The sequence below is a fragment of the Antechinus flavipes genome, chromosome 4 (assembly GCF_016432865.1).
Source record: "Antechinus flavipes isolate AdamAnt ecotype Samford, QLD, Australia chromosome 4, AdamAnt_v2, whole genome shotgun sequence".
In the NCBI taxonomy this organism is placed as follows: Eukaryota; Metazoa; Chordata; class Mammalia; order Dasyuromorphia; family Dasyuridae; genus Antechinus; species Antechinus flavipes.
The window spans coordinates 24,302,198-24,324,430 of record NC_067401.1 but is presented as its reverse complement, the minus strand read 5'-3'; the positions used below and the strand labels follow the sequence as shown (position 1 = coordinate 24,324,430).

At 41.1% G+C, this 22,233-nt stretch overlaps 1 protein-coding gene across 1 annotated transcript in view; it reads left to right on the top strand.

Annotated features, from left to right (window-relative positions):
* The window catches only part of PIGL (phosphatidylinositol glycan anchor biosynthesis class L), a 134,496-nt gene that overhangs the window by 2,741 nt on the left and 109,522 nt on the right, over nucleotides 1–22,233 (top strand). The window contains exon 2 of the mRNA XM_051992086.1: nucleotides 3,389–3,488. Within this exon, the coding sequence (XP_051848046.1) occupies nucleotides 3,389–3,488 (100 nt within the window). The remainder of the gene's footprint in view (nucleotides 1–3,388; nucleotides 3,489–22,233) is intronic.

Below are 22,233 nucleotides of genomic sequence, written 5' to 3'. Positions count from 1 at the left end.
TATGACTGAATCTATAGAAAGAACTTCCAAACTGAAATGGGGCTTTGGAAACCATTGAGTCCACCACCCTTGGTCATTAGACACATAAGAAAACAGCATCTGATGTGTTCTTTCACACAAGAGGTGGCAGCAGGTCCTAGATTAGAAGTGCAGTAATTCAGGTTTCTAGTCCAGCATCTGGTATTCTACTCTACCATTAATCTCTCAAAAAATTAGGCAAAAAAAAAAAAAAAAAAGCTTATCCAAGTAATTATAACTAAAATTTCTTTCTTTTGAAAGTATATGCTAGCTTAGTTATGGTTTCAATCATTTTAATGATGAACTCTCCAGTATTATTGGGATTTGAAATATGTGATGATGGTGAGGGAGGAAACAAGGAAAAGAATATTTTTCTGTATGTTGTTTTGACACATTTTAAAATTTAATTCATTTTTCTTCGTGGATAGAATGTAATGCACATGGATGGTACATGGATTCTTTCGTAGGCTTTATTCTTACATTGGCATTCAAATAAAACCATATTGCAAAGTGCCACTAAAGTTAATTGACCTTTCTAGTGGCTGATATGTGTCTTATCGACCATACATTTAGCTGCCTCATGTTATTAATCTTTTCACATATGTGTCTTCTCTGAACTAAAATGTTAGCCTCTATAGGACAAGTATTCTTGGAACCTAACAATGTCCAGACCTTGAGTGCTCAGAACTGTAGTAGCTATCTGTTAAAACGTTAATAACTCACTTCGCTATCTTACAGATTCTATAGATCATTTAACTTATTTGGTATAATTTCCATAAAGAACCTTGAAAAAAGGCTTCACTAGTTTCCTTGGAATTGAAATCTACAGAAAAATTGCGTTAAACACACACACACATACATATACATATATCAATACATTCTGAAACTGTATTATATATTTTTCAACTTAGTATCAAAAGTAGCAGCTTTTTTCCCATCCCCAACAATTTAACTATGGTATCTCAGGATTGCTGGAGTGTTTCCTGTTATGTTGTAAATGCTAAAGAGTGTCTTATTAACAATTGCATAAAAGTATTATTTTAATAGAAACTGTGTTCTTTCTTCTGGTCCTCTTTTCTGGTTTTTGGTTTCGGAAGTTTTGTATCTTTATGGCCTATTATGGTGAAATTTGTGCCAGATTCCCATTTTTTGTTTGACTAAAAAGCAAATGTAATGTGTTTTATGGCTAAGAAGTGACCCAAATGGTGTTTCTATTTCTAAATTACACTTTGCCCTATTAGGATCCCTGATATTTACCCAGGAGCCTGGGGGGCTGAGTTTCTAAAGAGTTAATCCCATAAGTAGAAGCCATCCCATCACAGAAAGCCAGGTGCTATTTTGTGATCTTTGTGCTGTGGCCTTGGACAAGCTAACCTTTCCACTGAAATGAATGGGTTGGACTAGGTGAATTCTTAAGGTTTCTTCTAACTCTTTCAAAACAGACAAATTTACAATGCAGTCAATGGAGAAACAATTTTTTTAATTGCTTAAAAATGTAGCCGAATGATATTGATTTAAATATATTGTTGCATTTCCTACTCTCTGTCAACGTTCATCAAAGCATTGCTGGACTTTTCTCTCACAGATGGAAAATAAAAGCTGGGCATTCAATTTAGCTAAGGTTATGCTACTTGTTATTATAAACATGTGTTTTGTACCAGCAAACTAGAAGAAGAAATGAAGGGTATCCCTGGAGGAAATGGGAAAAGGTCTTGATTCTACAATGCTTGAATGGTTAATCTATTTTAAGGTTAATTTTGTTTTAATGTAAACTTTAAAAAGTTTGGAATTTGAAAACAAATGTTTTTAAATGATTGCATTTAAACAGTTTGGCTGAATTATTAAACACAATTTGTTTTTGAAGACTTACTACTCTTGAGAATAAAGATTTTTGAATAGAAATCTGATTGTGAGTCCCATATGTTTGGGGTTTTAAATGATCATGTCTGAGAACAGTCAGTTTTAACTCAGCAAAAGTCATCATTTCCTCCTAACAGGGTACTGTGTTGGGTGCTATGCAAAGTAAATCAGATAGGCCAACCCCAATTCCTGTTCTCTAAGACTAGTATCTGAGAATTGCTAAGACTCAACTCCTCTCCAAGCTTCATGTCATGTTTTCTTTTAAACTCCCCCAAACTGCCATAAAAACTTAAAAGCATTCTGTTTTCTGGCAGAGAGAAGGAAAGGAGAAAGGAAAGTATGATAGATACTAACCTTCCCCACATGCTCCTATATCTTAAGGAACTTTCAATCCTGACATGGGGCCTTGGGCAGATCAGTCTTAGAATCAATCTAACGTTTCCTGTGTCATCAAAGAACAAATATATATTGTGCAGTCTGACACAGAATACTCTTAAACAGCATTTAGGTGTTATAATATTTGTAATGGAAAGCAGTTTGTAGATATGACTTAAGATATAAGCCCCCCAAAAGAAAAGGCTCCATTTTCCAGATATTGAAAATATGTGCACCCCACATATGAGGATATTGCCTGTTTCAGCTTCAGTCTCTTTATAGAATCTAATGGACCGACCACCTAAAGGCTGATTTTTAAGGCCCATTTCAGACCTAAATCTGAGAGCTTATGATCTCACCATACCTTGATTCTCATTCATGTATTCATTCAGCTAACATCATAAGCACCTCCAAGGGCCTCCCATGCCCTGCCTTAAAAATATAAAGACGAAAACAAGAGTCCTGGTCCTTAGCTTACATGTTCTTTATGACAGAGACAACATGTACAAAGATAAAGCAATGGAAAACACTTAGAGATAGGGACTGGGCTTAACATTTTATAATAAAGGGAGCCCCTAGGTGAGGAACTCATTTCTAGCAATGCTTGCCAAAACCCTTCCCAACACAGGAAGTCTTTATGCGAAGAGGCTAAGTGGCTTGACTGGGCTTGACCTAGATCAGAGGCAGAATTTAAACGCAGGCCATTGGGGTTTTGAGGCTAATAATGATGCCTCTCACAAACTGGATACAGAATGAGTGTGTGTGAATGCAGGTGTACACCTGTGCTCACACACACATATATAGGTAGTCAAAGTTAATGTCAACCAAAGCAGGTGTGAAATGTTTTGCAATATCTTACTTTGAGACAGCTTTTTGTTTTTATTACATAGTTACAAGCATTTCCCCTACAATTGATCATCACAACTCTATAGACAAGGAAACTAATGCTCCAAAAAGTCAAGGAGCCTGCCCAAAGTCTCACAGCAAGATGTGATGGTGACAACGCGATGTGTGATGATTACCTTGCTTCTGAACTTTGTCACAGCCTTCTGTCATAATCACAAAGATGGCCTAAAAGCCACCCCCTATCTCCAGTGTGATATAAACTCGCCCTGGATTTATTTGTTATCCCCAGGCAATTACTACAATCAAGGGACGATTCGTAAGAGAGAACTCTTGCAGAGCTGTGATGTTTTGGGGATTCCACCCTCCAGTGTAACAATTATTGATCACAGGTAACTTCTCTTCCACAATCCTTGAATCCTTTTAATCCTTTAAAAAAAAAAAAAGATAAATTAATGCACAGGGGGATGTAAAAAGTTGCAGTATTTTGACTGCATTTGAAAACAACTTTTAAAAAAGATGTAATAAGATACAAAATGTCTCACTTGAATGCTTCAGTTTTTAAACTAACTACCCACGGTTTTATTGGGACCCGTCACTCGTCCTCTGTCACTTCCTGGGCACTGCCAGGCCCATACCCTGCAGCCAGCCTGGTGATGAGGTGATACAGATGGGATGCTTTCAGATCCTGGCCCAATGTCTCATGGTGACGTGTTGGTGAGGCTGCTTCTCAAAGGCCATGGCAATGCGAGCCAGTTTTGACTCTGGCCTTCCCGATCCACCCTGAGAGGGCCTAGAGGGCAGGCCAGTGACAGATGCTGCCTGTTCTTTGGAGAGCATCTGGGCAAGGTTCAGAAACAACTCACCCTATTGGCAGCAGGTTGATGAATTGCTGGGGTGATGGAATTCTCTAACTAGACTCAAGTATTTTAAGTAGTTTTACCTATTGCGTGACAGTGTAAATGATTAATTAGTGGCTGGGGTTAGATTTTAAATTGCTTTCTAACATTTAGCATTTTGTAACAGTGGCTAATTTTCTTTTTTAATTACATAATTTTAATTTAATAGTTTCCATTTATGTTTTAACTTTATATTTATTCATATAAATAGGTTTAGTGAAAAGCATTCTGGGTTTGGAGTCAGGAGAAATCTGAGTTTTAATTATGCCCAGATACTACCTGTGGTAAATATCACAAGCAAAGTCATTCATCTCTCTGAAACTTTCTTATCTATAAAATGGGGATATTAATATTTATCTCCCTACATTGAAGGCAGAAGTCATGACTGACAGTGTTGATTCTAAACTGCCTCTAGAAGGCAGAGAGGAAGTCTCTATTGTGAGAGAAGCAACATGGCTGGTAGAGAACAGGCCTCAAAAACAGGAAGATCTGCAATCCGTCGTCACACAAACATAACCTGATTATGTGTAAATGATCCTGGACAAGTTATTTCTAGGGCCAGCTCCAAGCTGCTCTCTATGACCCTACAGAGTGTTTGCAAGTCTTCCTTACCTTCCCTCAGGACTTTCCTTATCTGGGAGCTGTCTGTGACGCTGCAGTCACAGCTCAGAGCAGGAGTGTCTGTAAAGCTTGTAGTAAACCTAAAAGTCCTCCATGAATCAGTGGCTGTGATCTCTAAAGGAGAACAAATACTCTTTAAACTTTATAACATCATCAAAAGTTATAACTTTTCCAAAAACTCAGCACATATAGTAGAAGCATATACTCAGAACACTCCTCGACCTGTTTTGACCTGTACCCTGCTTTCTTTCTTGACCTCTAAAAAAATAATAAGAAAAACCTAAGGGCAAGAATCAAGAGCTAAGGGGGTGTGCCTGCCATCTCTCTCTGCCTTCGGAGCTGCTTCCTGGCTTTTGTAAGGTTAGTCTAGCCCTTCCCAGGGACAGCTTCTGTGGGGTTCACTGGCAGTGAGTGTCACGCTGTCTTCCTCTCTTTGAGGTTTTCCTCTTCCTGTATTGGGTAACACCTAACAAGGGGGTCACATTACAACACAGAAAATGTTGAAAAGTGCAAGTCCCTTTAACTAATGAGCAAGGAGAAAAAATAAATACAACAGGACAGATATAAAAGGCAGAAACGGGAAGTGGTGCCTGCTGATGGTATTGCCAATTCAGGCCTCTAAACTGGCCGTTCTGTTTCTTTTAGAAAAGAAAAAACAGTGTTGATTCTGTTCTATACCCACTAGGAGCATTCTTTTCAGAAACTTCTTACCTAGTAAGTAGCCCAAGTTAGGGTGATCTCATTGTTGATGCAATTCACCAATTCCCAAGATAAACCTCCTGGGTTTTATCTAGTAGATTGCCATGGGGACTGTTGTCTTAACAAAATTTTCTGGCTTCTGCCTAATGCAATGCACTGCACGTAATAAGTAATTAGAAGCAGAACATTAAACACAATAAGTGATTATAAATGAGTTAAATTGAAGGGAAGTCAAATCAGGTAAACAGTTAGCTCTATATTTCTGGAAGACAAAAGGTAATGTTTCTAGAAGAAAGAATACCCAGTTCGTAACTTAAGCTACCAAGAAGAACATGGCCAAGAGCAAGGAAAGAAGTAAAAATTACCCAAATAGGCAAAATTGACATCACAGAATTGTCCATTAAAGCTTCTGTATTTTACTGCTCCCAGAGCCCTACTTCCCTCATCTAGAGCCTGTTGCTATTTCTTTAAACTGACTCACTGTTTACACTTCTAACAAGTTTGATTATCTTGTTTCCCAGGCCATAGCACATTAGAACCAGCAAATTAAAGAAAGCAAATTATGGAAAGCAAAGGAGGAGGGGAAGCATTGCTAGAGACAGGTCTGTTAACAGAGGGGAGGAATGAGAGAGTTTAACAGCCAGGGAGGAGGTCCCAAAATCCCAGTCATAAAAAGCAGCTTCCAGAATTCAAGAAATACAGCAATCTAGAACTATTCAGTGGAAAAACAAAAAAGTCCTTCCTACTTCAACAGCCTCTCATATTACTAACAATGACCGTGAATCATTAAAGAAAAGATATCCGATATATTCTGTTCTAAGAGACAGTATGGAATAATGGAACAGCCTTTGTGATGGTGGGCAACTCTTAAGCTCTAGGTGCTAGAGGCCTCTCTTAACCATTGTATGAGTTGCAGAGGAGCTTGCCTCTGTGCATTTCTTACCTTTAGGATCCCAAAACCAATGAAATCACAGTCTAGGTACCCATATTCATTTTGATATTGTCATATCATCTAGAAAGATTTCCATTTAAAATCATTAAAACTTTTAAAAACTTTTTAACTCCTAAAGCTTCAAAGTTATTGCTTAAGGAAATCTAATATATTATCCTGTTGGACACAATAAAGTGCCCTTAAACATTTGCTGATGTTTAGAAGCAGAGTGGGAAATTATTATCTCACTTGATTGAAATAATCAAGGGATATACAACCTTAAAAAAGGCTTCGACTAAACTTTTGTTAGTATCGGTTCTGGTCTGGTCTGATCCTACTCCAGTTCTGAGTTCCACATAGCAACAACAAAAAGAACTTAGAAGAGATTCAGAGGAGACCCACCAAAACGGCTTAAAGGATGAGAGGATGGAACCAAGAAGGAGCATTTTATTGGGACAGGGGATAGAACACCAGCCCCAGAGTCAGGAGGACCTGAGTTCAAATTTGACCTTAGACATGACACTAGCCATGTGATCTTGAGCAAGTTCTTGCCAAAAAAAAAAAAAAAAAGGAAAAGAAACCAAGATTATTTAAAGACAGTACAAACAATAGAGGTCATCAGATTGAAGGAGGGAATGAGAGGATAGGAACCAGCTATCTCCCACCTTCCTAAAATGAAAACAAGAAGAAGCTAGCTCTCACTTCAATCCCAAGGGCTGTTTAAGTCTAAGGAATCCTGTTCCTCTGACTGGAGTGACTTCAGTGTCCTGTTCACCACTCAGCTTAGCTTTGCTAAAGTAGGTCACAGAGCTATACAGTGAAACAGCAAAGCTGGCAGCCACTTCTCCAGTCAGGGAGAGAATCTGCTGCCTGAGCGTTCCATGGAGGGGAGGTAAGGGCAGATGAGGGAATCAATTGTTCTGACGGTAACTGATGGGACAGGCCACTTCTAAGAGGCCTGCCACCGCTCTGAGAATTTAGGGAATTTAATTTGCTCATCGTCAATCATGGCTAAAGTCATCAAACACACGGGCGATCCCATGAGCCCCTTCCCAAATCTGAATGTTCTTCTCAAGTCTCCGGTTTCTTCAAAAAAAGGAAACCTGTCCCCTCTCAAGGTCCTGTTTGTTTTCTTCTTGCCATGCTATGGACAACATTTCTCTACGCTCCTCAAACTGCTTCAGGCTCATATTTTGGTGAGGGAAATCCAAAGAATTGTTAATCTTGGATTGGGGCCAACCATTGTAGGGCCTGACTGAGTCATGCAGCCCGGGCTTCCTCTTTCTTTTCATCATCTTGTACATTAGTTATATTTTTAACATACAAAAGGGCAGACATATTTTAGGTGAGCTAGAAATTCATTTGCTCGATGCCTGAAGATTCAGCTAAAAATCAACCTTTGCTTGTTTAGACCTTCCCTGCTCCTCCTGCTGTCCCTCATCTATCAAATGGTATGATTAAAAAACAAAATACATCATCTCAGAGCATTTGCTCAGGTTTCAAGTAAATTAATCTCTCTAGAGTCTTATATATGCAGCAAAATCTCATTGAGTGAGCTCTACATAATTCTGCAAATGCTCTTCCCCCAGACATCCAGATGTCCTATTTGTCTTAAATTCAAATATCAGCTAATCGGAACCCAAGTAATTTCAAAGTTCATTTCCCCCACCCCCTTTTCTTAACATTTCAAACCAGCCAGGCTTTAACATGCGTACTTGCTATGCCAGAAGCTGTTTAAGCATCTGTGGCAAGGCTCTTTTTACATTTGTTCTGTTGACATCCAGCATCTCTGCATTTATTTAAATATTCACTTTAGATGAGAGTTCTGTAATCTGAATTGGGAGGCAGGCATGAGATAAGCAGTACCCCTTATGAAAAGCTGATATGATTATCTGAAACAGTCACACATGAATGATTCCATCATTTGGCGGCCTCATAAACTTGCTTAGGTTTGGGTGTGTGAAGTTTAGTGTGTGATGCATTTGATTTTTGATTTTGCAATGAGAAAGAGATGGAAAAATTTTCCATCACTCTTCTATCTTTGTAACACATTCTAATCTTATCCAAAGTCAGCTTTGTTTAAAGTTTAAATTGGCATAGTTAATTTAAAAGGAAATTTTCAAAGGACCTCTCTCTTTGAAGAATTCTAAGTCATCATGTTAAAATAATTCTAATTACTGGGCTCACCACTAGATACATTTTCCATGTTTTGTGAGAAATACGTTCCAGATTCTATGATTCTTCTTGCTAGAAATGGGACTTTGTAAGGCTCACCCTGCAGAGTTCCAATCTGTTTCCTTCAAACAATCATCTCATTCTCTGAGGTTAGGTTAGTCCCTAAGGTAAAGAAGATGCAGAGAAACCAATAAACTGAAGGCAAACTAATTAAACTGAAGCCAATGTGCTCTGGTCCTTCTTGTTGAAGCATATGAATTCATCCAGGACACCAGAGAACCATTGGCTGGAATAAGGAGGGACTGGGGAACTAGGAAGTCTCTGGCTCAGTCACTTGGAGTTAGGTCTTCAGGACTGGAAGAGGCCTAAGAGATTAGCTAGGCCTTTACCCTCATTTTACAAATTAAGAAACTGTAGCCCTGGAAGAGAAGGTAATTTAGCAATTGAGTGGCAGAACTGGGTTTAGAACGCAGCTCTCACACCAAGCTTGTTGTGTTAGTATTCTACTACAAAACAAACTGCAGGATTCATCCTTGCTTCCTTATTTTCAGAAGATAGATTTTGTATTTGGTACCCTTTGAAGAAGTTTATAAAGTAGAATATTCACTGATATTTTCATAAATTCCCCAGATTCCAAATCTTCAGCAAGAAAAAAACTCCATTTTTCTCATTTTCTATCAAACATCAAACATATTTTTCTGGGGGGAAAATTCCCAATCACTGAAGAACACAAAGCTCACTAATGGAAGGGTTCAGAATCCTTACCTTACCATAGAAAGCCTTCTTTGTCATCTATGGCTTCAGTGTTATCTCCAGTGTTACTCCCCATAATGAACTTTTTTGCCTCAGCAAATCCTCTCTTTCCTGTTCAGCAAGCATGCAGTACCAATTCCCAACTCTTAAATCTAGCTGCACCCCTTGCCTAAAACTCCCATTACCCATCATAGAATTGTGAGTTGGAAGGTATCTTAGACCTCTAGCATCTGTTCCTGAGCAAGGTCATCAGGCACCTCCAGTGAATGGTCATGTAGCTTCTGTGTAAAGCTTTCTGACCTTGTTTGTATCATGGACCCCTTGGCAGTCTGGGGAAGACCATGGGCCTCTCAGAAAAATGTCTTTACATGCATAAAAGAAAATACATAAAATTACAAAGGAAAGCGATATTGAAATTAAGACTAAGCTGAGGGGTTTTCCCCATTCAATTTTACATACCCCTTGAAATCTATCTTAAGGTTTAAAACTCCTTGCTAGTGATTTTTTAAGACTGCTAGTGATTGAGAGAGACCATTATTTCTTAAACTACCTGCTCAATTCCTTTCTTCCATCTATCCAAATCTTATATATCATTCTAGTGCTATGTGCCCCACAAAGCTGCTCCCAAGTGAATTCCCTCTTATCTAAACTCATTAGAATGTTTATCTAGAACCTACTATGTAAGTCTTGTCTTCCCAACTAGATTCCCCCCACTATTTGTGACTATTTTACATCCATGGGCATGATGGGTGCTCAATTCTTCATCTGTAAAATAGAATGGGTGGATCATTTACTTTTATAGTATCTTTGAAGTCTACACCAAATGAGATCATTGAATTTGGAGGTCCTGGTCCTTTTGAAATGATAGAGTCCCACTTTCCTCACTTTCATGGAAGAAAAAAATGAAATTTAAAGACATCTAAGGGATTGCCCGGGTCCCACAGATGTGTGTACGTGGCAAAGATGGGCTTTTCACTTAAACCCAGTGGCTCAGTGACCTTTTCAAAACACTCTACATTCCCCTCTTGAAGAAGGGATTTGATCAGACCACCCTGAGACAGGCTTCATAAATTGGCAAGCAGACAAAACCATGGATAACGGAAGAGCTAGATTTGATTGGACTACAGGCTGTCTCACCTCCCCAGTGACTTGAATTCTTTTCAGAAAAATTCATGTTGTAAAGAAAAAGAGGAAGGAAGAAGAATAATTTAGTACGTACCTACCTGGCTCACAAGGTGGCTATGAAGGAGATATAAGAAGAACATGTGTGAATATGTGTTTGTGCCCTCTTTGTTTACAGACCTAAAATCGTATATCTGAAAGCAGAGAGAGATATTTTCTAGTCAGATTATAGCCAAGGAGTGAGTGCCCTACACACACACACACACACACACACACACACACTGATTGGAAATTAAAAGCAGAGGAAGGACTCTGGTGGACTATATTTTGGCTTGGAGTTCCTGTCATTGTTCTCCTTGTGATTATACTCAGGAATGGGCAGCTACTGGGCTAAGGTTAATTGAAGTGACACCTCCTTGGAGCTCTGCTTTGCCCTAATGATCTCCCTATCAGGCTCACCCAGCCTTGATCACTGAGTGGGTGTTGCCTCAGTCAAAGGCAGACCTGTTAAAGACCTGAGCGTAAGACTGCCACAGTCTCCCAGTACGTCCAGGGCCCTCTCAGTCGTCCTGATCTACATCTGGCTCTCGAGGGGGAGGGGAGGCAGGTGACCCTGCCTGGCCCTCCCTCTCTTACATCCGACTTACTGGCCTATCATGGCATCCCATCCCCGATGAGGACAAACAACTCTATTGTAGCAACACAGAACTGGAAGGGGGCTGGGAAATCATTTAGTCTAGAGTTTTCATATTGCAAATATGGAAACTGAGTCCCAGAGAGAACGAGGGACCTGCTTGGGGCCATATGGCAATCTAGGATTTGAAGTAGGTCACCCATCTCCCAGCCTGGCAGCCTGCTGTCTGCTATAATCTATCTTAGCATGTGTGGTTCAAGATCTTTTGTTAATGAACAACCTGGATAAAAGCTTCACATGGACATCAAATTGTACCCAGCCAGGGCTTGTTCTATAAAAAGAATTATCCGGTGCCCTGTGATTATCATTCGCATCCACAAATATTTATCGTGTGCTTCCTGCACACATGGTGCTGTGCTCCAGATTCTGAGACTGCAGAAAGGGATGGGACAGCCTGGTCTTAGGGCAGCTTCCTATTACCTCGAACATCCTGGGGGCTTACAGCTGAGGGGGGTAAACAGGCCGTTAAAAGGAAGGCTATGTGCTCCCAAGTGCCACCTGGGGGATACAGACAGACTGTTCTGGTGTTCAAGGGAGACCGAGGTCACGTAAGGATGGCGAGGGTGGGGAGGACATAGAGCTTGGCCTGTGCCTTTAAGGAAGGTTCCAGCTTAGAGTAAGGAGGAGGAGGAGGGGAAGATTTCAGTAATCAGAATGCCAAAGGCTAGAGAACATTGGCTAGTGGCAGTGGGGGCCCACTGACACAACCCGACAGAGCTCAGCCATTGGTGGCAGGTTTGCCCGTGTCCCTGTCCCCACCATCTTTGTGGCCAAACAGGCTCAGACTCCCGTCAGCCCCTTCCCACTAAGCAGTTCCAAGGAGGCACCGAGAAAAGTGCCAGGTCAGGACGAGGTTGGGAGGGATATATTCAGAGCGACAGACATGCCCACGAGGCCTGTGGTTAGTCATTATGTGACAGGTCATCTTTCTCTGTGAGATGCCTTGAAGACTCTCCACAAGTTGATCTCTCTATTGGATTCTCTGCATTTCTTTTCTTCTTGATCCAAATACCAGAGAATCCTAGCTTTAGGGCTGAAAGGGATTTTAGAGTGCTTCCAGTTCAGGCTCTGTCTTCTATGGATGAGAACCCGAGACCGACAGAAGGGAGGTAGCCTTGGCACTTGTTAGTCCAAGGGAAGCAGCAGATCGGAGGCTTTGAGCCCCAATACTATAACCTCCCTTCCTCCCTCATTGTCTTCCTGCAAATGCATACTTACAGTTCTCAAAAGCGTTTTTAGATAAATAAACCTTATTTGAGCATATGACATATGCTCAATATAATATAATAAAAATAAACTATAATGAGCAAATGCTCATTTCAGAAATTCTAAGTCGAGCCTCAGAGCACTTTTGGCTTTTTTTTTTTTTTCTGTTTTTGCTTTCGGCTACACGGACAGCCATGATGGTCCAGGAAAGCAGGAGAAATGTTCTCCTTTGCATTTCCCTGCCATTGCAGCCAAGGGGCTTAGTTGGTGCTCTGCAGCGTCATCGGTGCTATTCGCATCGACTTTGTCTAGTGGCTCTCTCTGAGAAGCCAATGGAGCCATTTTCCCAGGGGATATACTATGACAATAGGCAGGGAAACTAGCCGGGCTGAGGAATCTGCTTGTGTGAGTAAATTTATGAACTGCCCTTCAGAGCTGCAGTCTGTCTGCCCTCCTCTCCCCCGCCCCCCAGACACACAGGGCCCAGATTCCTGGCTCGGCCTTTCCAAATAATGCAGCCATCTGTAACAGCACAAATGACACGGGGAACTGAGCACCCTTTCTGACCAATCAGGGCTTGGCTATTTGTGGTGGTGTTAATATGTGACTAATAATGTCCACAGTGCCTGATACACAAAAGATTATGTAAAAGAAACAGTCCCTTCCCTAAGGAAGTTCCAGCTCAGAGAGTGACAGAGTGAACAGACAGGGACTGAAATCTTCTAACCTTGCACAATGAATTAATGAGGAATTGGGGCCACAAGTGAGGCTTTTTTTTCCCCCACACACAAAATGTTGATGAAGAGAAGTTCTGATATTTTTTTAAAATTTGGCCACAGAAGTTAATCTTGTTTTCTACTTTTTATTTACTTGACTAATTACAGTACTGGTGGAAGAGAAGCTTCCTGAACTAATTTGCCAGATGGCTCTCTATGCCTGATTGTCATTTGTTGAGGGCCCAGTGGTTTGATCTGGAAGAAGATGATATTCTGGGGTTGGAAGCTATGAGGGCCTCTCCACCCCTACCCCACCCCCAGCCCTGGCTGTACTTCCTCATCGATCCTCTGCTCCTACAGTCTCAAAGGCAAGCTCTTAGTCGAACCAATGCAAAGCCTAGAGGACACTTGAGGGCAGTTGGGAACTTGCCTGGTGACCTGTGATGTGACTGGCCCTTTGTGAACTCTTCCAAAAGGAGATAGAACAGAAGGTCACCTAAGTCACACTCACATGAGAAGCTGTCCAGTTTGCTTTGTGAAGACTTCAGATTACCAGGTCAGGTCGTTCTTGGTGATGACCAGACTGGGGAACCATTGAAACCAGCCAAATGACAGGGTTCGACTCAGGGTGACTTTCCACAGAAAAGAATAGCTCAACTTTAAAAAAAAAAAAAAAAGAATAGCTCAACTTGTATAAACTTGAAAATTTTCCACTAATGACACAAAGGTTTGTCTTACAAATATCAGTCAATCTAGTTCCAGGTTTCTATGGAGATTCCCCCATCCCTTCCCTTTTTGGGGTTACCTGCAAGTAGCCAAATGAGTGTTTATCCTAGATAACTGGCACCTGCCCATGTAAGCACACAAGTTTTCCCAGGCCTGGTATCAGGCCCTCAGGGTGCTCTGCTTCCTAGGCCAAGGATATTTCACTTATCATCCCCACAGGCCTTGACCAAAGTCCACTCAGCGCTTGATTCAGAGCTCACTCCACCTCACTTTATCCCCTGAAATATAGGTCCCTTATGAAGCCAGCAAACCTTGAAGGTTACCCCATCGAGCCATGGAGAATTGTCTCAGAGAATGTGTCATTTGCCAGCTTGAGTGTCACAAACATGATCCAGGGCCATAGCGATTTCCTGCGGTGTACCCTAGGCAAGGAGAGAGATCTGATTATTGGGGGTATCCCCACTGTGATTCTCAGAATTCCTCTGTTATTTCAACAAGAAATCCAACAATGCACCAAAAATAAGTTGCTTTTTAAATGAAGGTTGATTTTTTTTTTTTTTGGTTTGGTTGTTTTTTTACAAGAATAAGATAATCATAGTTCAAACCCTTTATTTAAAAGGTGATTATCATTTCCTTATCCATCAATAAAAACAAGTACCCAATAATCTTATGAACTAAGGACTAAGATAATTATACATAAAACCTTAAACATTTGGGGTTTTTTGTTTTTGTTTTGTTTTTAGTGGCCCAGATCAAGGGCAGATGCAATTTTATTTATTTTTTGATAATAGCTTTTTATTTTCAAAATACATGCAAAGATAGTTTTCAACATTTACCCTTGCAAAACCGTGTTCCAAATTTTTCTCCCTCTCTCTTCTCAGAGACAGCCTCACCCAGACAACAAATAAACTGTACACAAAGTAAATGTTAAACATGTACATTTCTTCCATACATAGTTCCACATTTATCATGCTACACAAGAAAAATTGGATCAAAAAGAAAAAAATGAGAAAGAACAAAAAGCAAGCAAACAACAACAAAAAAAAAGAATGAAAATACTATGTTGTCATTCACATTCAGTCCCCGTAGTCCTTTTTCTAGATGCAGATGGCTCTCTCCATTACAAGTTTATTGGTATTTTATCAGACATTTTAACAAAGTAAGACCAAATACTTTGACAAAAAAAAAAAAAATGAGATTGCTTTTTGTCTTTTCCAAGATTTTATTTTTCACTACCTTTTTTTTAGTCTATTATGTATATATGGGGAAAAAGACAAGACCTGTGATTTCACTGGTTTAGGGAACTATCTCCCAGTAAAGAAATTCCCTTTAGGTAGGTCACAACATAGCATTTTCACTCTTTTTGTTGTGGTTTGCTTGAATTTTATTTTCTTTCTTATTTAGTTTTCCTTTTTGATCTGATTTTTATTGTGTAGCCAAGATAATTGTATAAATATGTATTCCTATATTGGATTTAATATATATTTTTTTACCCTTTTTAACATATACTGGATTGCCTGCCATGGGGGGGAGAGGGTGGGGAAAAGGCGGGGAAGAATTGGAACACAATTTTTGCAGGGATCAATGCTGAAAAATTATCCATGCATATGTTTTTAAAATTAAAAACTTCAATTAAAAAAAAAGAAATTCTCTCTACCAATGCAGTTTGGCACCTTCTCTCCAACATGTAGTCTTAAACAATTATGAGAGAGAGAATGAAAAGGTAATTGAAATGCCAGATGTTTGCTTCCTGAAATTGAAAAAGTCAACAGGCATTTCTTAAGTGTCTTGTATGTGCCAAGTATTGGGAGCTACAAAGACAAAAAATGGAAATAGATCCTGTTTTCTCGAGTTTATATTCTACTGGGGGAGACAACATGTCTACAGATGAGTTCACATAAACTGTACACAAAATCGTTTCAGGACTTGGAGGAATGCCCTAACAACCTGGAAGGGAGCTGGTTAGAAAAGACCTCCTGTTACAGGAAATAGCACTTGAGCTAAACTTGGACTAGGGTTAGTGAATTTCAAGAGATGTAGCTGAAAAGGCATGGTCTGTACAAAGGTGTGGAGGTGGGAAATGACATGTCATGTGTGGCAAATATATTCAATCGACCAGCAGGCATTTATTAAATACTATTTGGCACCCTTCTGAAGAGAAGGAATACAAAGGTTAGAACAACTGCTGTCCTTAGGATGCTTACAATCTAATAGAGAGGTCAACAGAAATATAAATAGACAAATCCAGGATGCATATAGAGTAGATTGAAGGTAATCTTAGAGGGGAAAAGCTCTAGAGAATGGAGAGACTGGGAAAGGCCTCCAGCAGAAGGTGACATTTGAGCTGAACTTTAAAAGCAGCCATATGTTCTTAGGGATATAGGTGAGGAGAAAGAACATTCCAGGTATGGAGAGGGGACAACCATTGGCAAAGGCACAGAGAGGGGAGATGGAGTGTCATGGTCAAGGATCAGCAAAAAGACCAAGTACATCCAGTTCATAGCAGAAAAATGGGAGTAAAGTCTCAGTCAACTAGAAGAGGAGGAAGGGCCCAAGTTGTGAAGAGCATTGAAAGTCAAAATATATTTGATCCTAGGGCACTGGGGAGCCATTGTAATTTAGTTCCATGAGTAGTGGAGGGAGATAGCCAGACCTGTAATTTGGCAAACTCTATAGAGGATAGATTGGAGTGGGGAGAGACCTGACTTGTATTCATAATGAGCTTTCTTCATAAGAACCCTATATGAATGTAGCACTTCCTGAAACTGAGATCCACTCGGTGTTTTAAAACTTTTGTATTCCAGCAACACATCATGGAAGAAAGAGAGCTGGATTCAGAGTAAGAGAATGAATTTGTGTTCAAACCCACTGCCTGTTGGCTTTGGGGAATGAGGCAAAACACATTTTCTGAGCTGCCATTTTTCTTCTCTTCACAGTGATGGAATTAGATTAGATCAAAGCTTCTTAAACTGTGGGTCGTGGCCCCATCTGGCTTTGTATAACTGAATGTGAGGGTCATGAAATAATTTATTACCAGTAAATGTTTGATTTTTATACCTATTTTATATGACTATATACCCAGGGTTGTGTAAAAAAATTACAGTTAAAAGGGGTTGAGATTGGGAAAATTTTAAGAAGCCCTGCCTAGATGGCCCTCTGAGGTTCTCTTCAGCTCTAAAATTTGTGCTAGATGCAGATGAAATATCTGTCCCTAACATAAGGTAATTGATCCTTTTTTGTAATCAAGGCCCAGGTCTCTAGGTTATCAGTCAGCCAATTTTGTGCTCTTCTTTTTCTGGTTACGATATGCTCATTTTGACTCATACCTAACATTCACTTAGGGGATTTCTGGACTTTAATGCTCTTTCCTAAAGGCTCAAAGACCAGCTTTTCCATCAAGTCAACTTCCTTTAAAAAATGATAGTGATCTGAGTAATAACCCTGGCTCACAAGAGCTGAGGCACCCAATGCAAAGTACCTTTCTGCTTAGAGGACAGCCGGCTCACTTGTGGCACAAGATGGGAAGCACTTTGGAACTTGGATCTGTGGCCAACCTTTCCATGGTTTTTTGGTGACTGCCAAGTTCAGGCTTCACAGAAACTTTTCTGCTCCTTCTTTCCCCTCAATAACGCCTTTATTTTTCCTGGAAGAATAATACAAGCTCACATCTGGGTAGGAACTTACAGTTTATAAAGGATCTTTGCTCACTAGCACTATGAAATCAGTATGCAAAAGAGGACCAGAGTCATAGTTAGTTTTCTAAAATCATTAGGGGAAAGAAACAACCAAGTCAACAAACAACAAAGAAAAGCCTTCTGACTCAGCCCCACCCTACCTCTGTCTACAGAACTAGCGTCGGACCTTCCCACTCCCCACTTCCACCAGCAGCATTTCTTTCCTCTCAACTTGTTTTGCTAAAGAATAAAAGACAAATAAATTCTGAAGAATCTTATAAAAGAACTGAGGCATCTGAACAATAAGCCCAAAGGAATACAAATTTAAAAAGCTCTCAGAGATGCTAGGAAAGCTCTTGATTTAAAGTCTTAAGGTTCTGGATCCAAATATAGCTTTGCTGCTGCCTCCCTTTTGTATTTCCCTCCCCTGGGCTTAAGTTTCTCCATCTGCAAAATGGGAGGATTGGACTAGATTGCCTCCAAGATCCCTTCTCATTTAAAATCTGCCATTTTGGGGATTTCATTGGCATAGTAAATTCCTGTGAAGAAACTTCCTTAGCCAGTGCAAATGACATTTGCTTTTGTAGTTTTGAATCCTCCTTGTCTGAGAGCACACTGGAAAGTTAAGCTAGGAAGTGTATGAGTCAGGATTTGAATTTAGCTCCTCCTGACTTCAAGTCCAGGATTCTATGGACTACCTAGTGGCAAGTAAACTATTGCGAGTAATTGTGGGCATGTTACTAACTATTGCGAGTAATTGTGGGCATGTTACTAACATCTGGGTGAATCAGGAGAGGCTTTGTGGAAGAAGGAGGCATTTGAGCTGAGTTTTGAAGGAAGCAGACTAGAGGGAGTGAATTCCAGGCCTGGGAAGAGTTTCTATAAAGACCCAGAGATGAGAGCTGGACATCTGTATATGAACCAGCAAGAAGACCTGTTGGGCTGGAAAGGACTAGGCGTGAAGGGAAGCAAGGTATAGTCAGCCTGAAAAAGGTCAGGGGATGTTGGCTGGAGCCGGACTGGGAAGGACTTTCACTTCCCCTCAGAGGAGTTTGTAGTCCATCCTGGAGTCCATAAATGCTGCCTTTTACTTTGGGCATGGAAGGGAGAAGTACAGAGGCCCAGCTTCCAGCCCCAGCTCCTCTGCCGCCGGCCTCGGTCACTATGGAGCACCTTCTCCATTTCCCTGGCTTCTCTTTAAAGTGAGAAGGTAGAACTGGACTGACTCCAAGGTCCCTCCTGGAATCCTATGATAGTGGAGAACATCATGTTGCATTAAGGTTTCACATAACATGGAGAATGTTGCCAAAAGGAGCTGAGTCAGAAGAGTCATTCTGACCTTACCTTGGAAGCAGGAAGCAGCCAAAGTCATAGGAAGGAACCAGCCTGCTCCTCTTACAGATCAGGAAATTGAGTCAACCAATAATATCACCCCAGCTTTTCTGCAAGCAGGCTAGCTTTCTGGCCAGTATATACAACCTTTGCTGTTTTTCAGGATAAAAGGTCAGAGGAGGACAGCAGGGGTGCTTACTCAGAATATATGCAAGCCAGAACAGACATCCTATGGCAGCATTGATTCCCATCCTTTCTGGATTATTGAAGGCTAAGGAAAACCTCTACACATCAAATGGAGGATCACCAGCCCATAAATTCAGAATGGAAAGACCTAGTCATCTATCCCCTGCCAAGAGAGGAGTGAGACCTTGAGTCATTTGTCACAATTAATATAATTAGTCATATTGGGCAGAATAAGACAATTCTGGGAAAACCAAAATACTGGATAGAGCATGAATATTTTGGGATTCTCAGAAAGGCAACCTTGATGCTGAATCACAAATAGAGTGAGAATGTGGAAACAGGCCCCATTTAAGGGGGAAAATGTCCAGTCAATCAGTCAGTAAGCATTTATTACATGCTTTCTGTGTTTCAGGTAGGAGATAGCTAGATGGCTGAGTGAATAAAGTGCTGGGACTGAAGTCAAGCAAGCCTGAGTTCAAATCCAGTGGCAGATACTGTGTGACCCTGAGAAATCACTTAACTTGTGTTTGCCATAATCCATGGAGAACCTGGCCAACCACTCCAGTATCTTTGCCAAGAAAACCCATGGACTTTATGCTCCACAAGGTTATGAAGACCGAACAACAGCAACGATGTCCCAGGCACTGAGCTAAATCCTGGAGAGACAAAGGAAGGTTAAAACACAGACCCTGCCCTCAAGAAGTTCATATTCCAAAATTACAAGATCATCAAGATTATTTCAATAAAGAACAATTTCTGTTGGCACCTGATAGAGGGCCTGCGATCAAGCGCTGGGCAGCCAGGCATAGGTGACACTTCAGAGGTGAGCTGGGCAACTAAGTGCTGCCACAGTGCACAGGAGTCAGGAAGACCTGAGTTTAAATGCTGCCGAAGACAATTACTAATTGGGTGGCTCTGGATGTGATACTTAACTCTCTTGGTCTCAGTTTCCTCCCCTGTAAAATGAGCTAGAGAAGGAAATGGGCGACCACTCCAGTATGTCTGCCACAGGGTCACAGAGAATCAGACAAAACTGAGATAACTGAATAGCTACAACGAGGTCATCTCTGTTAAACACACACACACACACACACACACACACACACACACACACACACACACACAGTCTCTAAAATGAATATCAGTATTTCATTCTGTGTTAAAATACAGATATTCCCAGAAGGAGGCAGAAATGACATTTCTCAGTGTCACTTAATAACATGAAGTGAATGAGCTTAAGATTCTTCCCTGAGAACAGGTTTTGGTTGGGGGCGGTAGAAAAGGAGGGAAGAATTTCAGGACATTAAGAGCCTGACACTAGAGGAAGTGAATCGCTGTCCTTGATTTCAAGGAGTTTATTCTCTTGTTAGTGAGACAAAGCATCCATACAGAAATCCAACCCCTAAACTTGTGTCTGCTTAGGTCGTCTCATAGAGGCCAGAAAACTGCTCCTTGAGGAATTTTTCTCGTCTACCTTTCAAGGTAAAGATCTGGACAAGGCTTTTGTTGTTGTTGCTCATCAGGTACGAACAGGACAGGTTGAGTAGAGGCTCAGGACAGCCTCTAATGTGCTGAGAAATTAGGATCCTCTACTCTCTGTTGTAGCTATTCAGTTATCTCAGTTTTGTCTGATTCTCTGTGACCCTGTGGCAGACATACTGGAGTGGTCGCCCATTTCCTTCTCTAGCTCATTTTACAGGGGAGGAAACTATGACCAGAGTATAGGTACAGTGGGAAAAGAAGAAAGAAGAAGAAAGGAAGAAAAGGAAAAGAAGAAGTAGAAGGTGGGAATCTAGATTCAGAGCCCAGCTCTGCAGCTTAGTACTGACAGGACTTTGAGCAAGAGATTTTATCTCTCTGTGCCTCCTCTGTAAAATGAGCAGAATGAATTAGATGATTGTTAAGGTACCTTTCATCTTTATTTCTAGGATCTAGGAACCTCGGCTCCTTCTGGGCCAAAGGTAAAAAAAATCCCAGGAAGCAAATATAGAGCAAAAGGAAGCAGCCTCCAGACCCTACACAAAGATGATCTCTAAATCAGGATGCAATAAATAATCCTTGGGCTGGTTACTCCCATCACACAGCCCACCCCACCCCCAGCTTCTCTCAGCTCTGGTTTGCTAAGAGCTGCTGCTTTCCAGACCAGGATGGCTGGCAAAGCAATGACTGCACTTCTCAATAGGGAGTCATCCATGTTCTCCCCCTTTCTTTAATTCATGAGACTTGGTGCCTCTTGTACCGTACCCTAAGGCACAGTGTTGTTTGTTTGTGGGCTGGGAATGATGGCATCTTGACATGCTATTTTTAAAGGGTTGCTCTCTGTTGTATGACTTACATGTGTTTTGTAAGTCCTGTGTTCCCTTCTTTTAAGACCTTTTGAGAATCACCCCTCCATTTTACAGTCAGAATTCCCTCTAGACTAAGGATTCTCAACCTGGAGTCTACAGATCCACAAGGGCTCTGCAAGATAGATTTCAGGGGGCCTTGGATGAAGGGAAATGGCATCTTTATTTTTGCTAACCTTTGGTTTCCTTTGTAATCCTGTGTATTTTATTTTATGCATTTGAAACTATTGTTCTGAAAGGGAATTCATAGGTTGCACAGACTGCAGCAGAGGTCTGTGATACAAAACCAATAAAGAACTCGCAGCCTACACAACTAATCCAGAAGGGCGGAATTTGTCCCATTTTTCCCTGCTGCAAACTTGGTGTCTGAGGTTGGTAGTGGACATTGGACTTACATAAAGGCAAGAGCAGACATCCCTTTCATTTTCCATTGACTGGTTTGGTTGGGTGTTAAGCGGTGGGCTCTCTGGGTCTCTTGCCTCTGGAGACATGTCTGCTTTGTGTGTCCCCAGGGTCCGTCATTCACCTCCCTTGGTACTTTGCGCAGGCCCCAGCACACAGCAGCTGCCTAGTAAATGTGACTGACTTCAGTTCTGGTCTCCAGGCAGATGACTTCCAGATATACTTCTTCATCCCCGACTTCCTTGACTTCCAAGGCGGCATCTCCAGCTCTTGAAGGCATTTTTGGCCTGCTTTCCTGCTCTCTTCTGTAACTCAGAATGTCTTAAGATGGCACCTTTCTTTCTCCCAGATTGCTCCTGGTCCCACTACCTGTCTCTAATCTTGATACATCATTGTTCCAAGAAACTAGGCTCTGAGTGTTGAATCATCTTGAGCTCTTTCGTTTCTTTATCCACCTCGGCCATCAATAAGCATTTGTTGTGCACCAAGTCCTAGAGATCCCCCTGTAATCTCTCCTATTTTTTCATTCTCACTCTCCCCACCCTAAGAGAGGCCCTTCTGAACTTGAGCTGGATTATTGCCACCGACCCTAACTCCCCCTCTCTGCTCTTCCTCTCCACACCATCCGCCCAAGGTCACAAGGCTGACAGTTCTAA